Source organism: Neopelma chrysocephalum, unplaced genomic scaffold (genome assembly GCF_003984885.1).
Source record: "Neopelma chrysocephalum unplaced genomic scaffold, ASM398488v2 Primary Assembly neopelma1_96445, whole genome shotgun sequence".
NCBI classification, from domain to species: domain Eukaryota; kingdom Metazoa; phylum Chordata; class Aves; order Passeriformes; family Pipridae; genus Neopelma; species Neopelma chrysocephalum.
In genome coordinates this window covers 861-4404 of record NW_020925092.1, presented here as the reverse complement: position 1 = coordinate 4404, position 3544 = coordinate 861, and the positions used below count along the sequence as shown (strand labels likewise).

General features: G+C 57.3%; 1 protein-coding gene across 1 annotated transcript in view; it reads right to left on the bottom strand.

Moving 5' to 3' along the window:
• Positions 1 to 3544, bottom strand: part of LOC113981318 (bromodomain-containing protein 4-like) — a gene marked incomplete at its 5' end in the record, with an annotated part of 5429 nt that overhangs the window by 1088 nt on the left and 797 nt on the right. The window contains 2 exons of the mRNA XM_027708643.1: positions 1045 to 1256; positions 2451 to 2587. Of these exons, the coding sequence (XP_027564444.1) occupies positions 1045 to 1256; positions 2451 to 2587 (349 nt within the window). The remainder of the gene's footprint in view (positions 1 to 1044; positions 1257 to 2450; positions 2588 to 3544) is intronic.

Genomic DNA, 3544 nt, shown 5'->3' with positions numbered 1-3544 from the left:
AGGGAATGGGGAATGATGGGATTGGGATCAGGGAGAGGGAATGGGAGCGCCTGCTCCAGGGCCTCCTCCTCATCCTGGCTCCTGGGGGAATGGATCCCAAAGGTCAGGGATACAGGGAATGATGGGATTGGGATCAGGGAGAGGGGATGGGTGGGAGAGGGGTCAGGGATTGGGGGATGGCTGGGACAGGGATGAGTGGGAACAGGGAGAAGGGATGGGTGGGAACAGGTATCAAGGAGCGGGGATGGGATCAGGGAGAGGGGATGGGTGGGAACAGGGAACAGGGAGAGGGGATGGATGGGAGAGGGATCAGGGATTGGGGAATGGCTGGAACAGGGATCAGGGGATGGATGGGATCGGGATCAGGGAGAAGGAATGGGTGGAAACAGGGATCAGGGATTGGGGAATGGCTGGGACAGGGTTATGGTGCTGGTTCCAGTGGTTTGGGGGTGGTTATGGTGGTTTGGGGATGGTTTGGGGAATAGTTTGGGGTGGTTCCAGTGGTTTGGGGATGGTTTGGGGAAGGTTTGGGGATGGTTACAGTGGTTTGGGGATGGTTTGGGGGGGGTTACAGTGGTTTAGGGCAGGTTTGGGGATGGTTCTGGTGCTGGTTATGGTGGTTTGGGGATGGTTTGGGGATGGTTACAATGGTTTGGGGATGGTTTGGGGGCAGTTATGATGGTTTGGTGCTGGTTACAGTGGTTTGGGGTGGTTACAGTGGTTTGGGGTTGGTTACAGTGGTTTGGGGATGGTTTGGGGGTGGTTACAGTGGTTTGGGGATGGTTTGGGGATGGTTTGGGGATGGTTTGGTGCCGGTTACAGTGGTTTGGGGATGGTTTGGGGGCATTTATGATGGTTTAGTGCTGGTTACAGTGGTTTGGGGATGGTTTGGGACTGGTTCCATTGGTTTGGGGATGATTCTTGTGCCGGTTATGGTGGTTTGGGGATGGTTTGGGGGCAGTTATGGTGGCTTGGTGCCACTTACAGTGGCATGGGGATGCCTTGGGTTGGTCCCAGCTCTCCAGGGGTTGGTTCTGCCCTCACCTCATCCTCTCCTGCTCGCGCCGCAGCCGCTCCTTCTCCCTCTCCACCTGCTCAGCCTGGGCCTTGAGGGCCTTCTCCCTCTCCTCCTTCTCCCGCGCCGCGCGCTTGAACTGCTCGAAGCTGTCGCTGGACGACTTGGCCGTGGCCGCCGGAGCCGCCGGGTGCTTCTGCACCAGAGACGCCCACGAGCCCATGTTCTTGATCTTCAGGTCCTACGGGGGGGAAAGAGCTCGGTCAGGGCACGGGAATTGGCCTGGGAATTCTGGGACTCATCCAGGGACCGGGATTGGATCTGGGAGCTCGGGGTCACTCGGCCTGGAGAAACTCGGGAGGTTCGTGTGGATCCAGTGCTGGTGCTTCTCCAGGTTCCTTTGGATGTCACCCCTTCCCTCAACCTCAGGAGGTTCTTATGGATCCAATCCTGGAGCTTCCCAAGGTTCCTTTGGATGTCACCCCCTCCCTCAGCCTGGAGAACCTTAGGAAGTTCTTATGGATTCAGTTCTGGAGCTTCGCAAGTTTCCTTTGGATGTCACCCCTTCCCTGAACATCAGGAGGTTCTTATGGATCTGATCCTGGAGCTTCTCCAGGTCCCTCTGGATTGTCCCCCCGTCCCTCAGTTCTTATGGATCCATTTCTGGAGCTTCCCCAGGTCCCTCTGGATGTCACCCCCTCCCTCGGCCTGGAGAACCTCGGGAAGTTCTTATGGATCCATTTCTGGAACTTCCCCAGGTCCCTCCCCTCCCTTGGTTCTTATGGATCCAATCCTGGAGCTTCCCCAGGTTCCTCTGGATGTCACCCCTTCTCTCAGTTCTTATGGACCCAATCCTGGATTTTCTCCCATTCCCAATCCCAGAGTGTTCCAAGGTCCCTCTGGATGTCACCCCATCCCTGAACCTCAAGAGGTTTTTATGGATCCAACCCTGGAGCTTCCCCAGGTCCCTCTGGATGTCACCCCCTCCCTCAGTTCTTATGGATCCAGTTCTGGAGCTTTCCCAGGTCCCTCTGGATGTCACCCCCTCCCTCGGCCTGGAGAACCTTGGCAAGTTCTTATGGATTCAGTTCTGGAGCTTCCCAAGTTTCCTTTGGATGTAATCCCTTCCCTCGGCCTGAAGAACCTCAGGAGATTCTTATGGATCCAACCCTGGAGCTTCTCCAGGTTCCTTTGGATGTCACCCCCTCCCTCGGTTCTTTTGGATCCAATCCTGGATTTTCTCCCATTCCCAATCCCAGAGTGTTCCAAGGTCCCTCTGGATTGTCCCCCCCTCCCTCAATCTCTTCCCCCCCCCATTCCCATGGGATCAGGACCCCCCCGACCCCTTTGCCCCCCCCTGGTTCCCGGAGCTTTCCCCGGGAATTTTCCCCAATTCCCAGGAGTTTTTCTCCCAGATTTTTGGGAGGTTCCTCACCTTTTTTGGGGCCACGGGGGTCTTGGGCTCCTGCTTCTGCCGCTCCTTGTCGGGGGGTCCCGGGGCAGGGGGGGGCTGTTCCGGGGGGCGGATCACGGGACGGGCCCCTCCCCCCTCCAGGGGCTTCAGCTCCGGCCCTGGAACAGCGGGAATGGCGGGAATGTCGAGGGGGGGGGGTCATGGGGGGCTGGACACTGAAATTGGGGTCTCAGACATCAAAACTGGGGTCACTGGGGGCCTTGGACACTGAAATTGGGGGTCATGGGGGGGGTTGGACACTGAAATTGGGGGGATGGGGGTGCTTGGAGACCGAAATTGGGGGTCTGAGACACCAAAATTGGGGTCATGGGGGGGTCTACAGTCCTAAAATTGGGGCGATGGGGGGGCTTGGACACCAAAATTGGGGGTCTCAGACACCAAAACTGGGGTGATGAGGGGGCTTGGACACTGAAATTGGGGGGATGGGGGGGTCTACAACCTCAAAATTGGGGTAATGGGGGGCTTGGACACTGAAATTGGGGGAATGGGGGGGATGGACACTGAAATTGGGGGTCTCAGACACCAAAACTGGGGTCACTGGTGACTTGGACACTGAAATTGGGGTCATGGGGAGGGTCTAAACTCCAGAATTCGGGTGATGGGGGGCCTGGACACTGAAACTGGGATCATGGGGGGGTCTACAACCCTAAAACTGGGGGGATGGGGGGGCTTGGACACTGAAATTGGGGGTCTCAGACGCCAAAACTGGGGTCATGGGGGGGGATTAGACACTAAAATTGGGGTGATTGGACACTGAAATTGGGGCCATGGTGGGGTTGGACACTGAAATTGGGAGGATGGGGGGGCTTGGACACCAAAATTGGGGTCATGGGGGGGCCTACAACCCTAAAATTGAGGTGATGGGGGGCCTTGGACACTGAAATTGGGGGTCTCAGACACCAAAACTGGGGGTAATGAGGGTCTTCAGCACTAAAATGGGGGTGATGGGGGTCTCCAACTCCCCAAATTAGGGGTTCTGGGGGGGTCTCAGATGCTGATCCTGGGGTGATGGGGGTCTCCAACCCCAAACTGGGGGTTATGGGGGCCTCCAACCC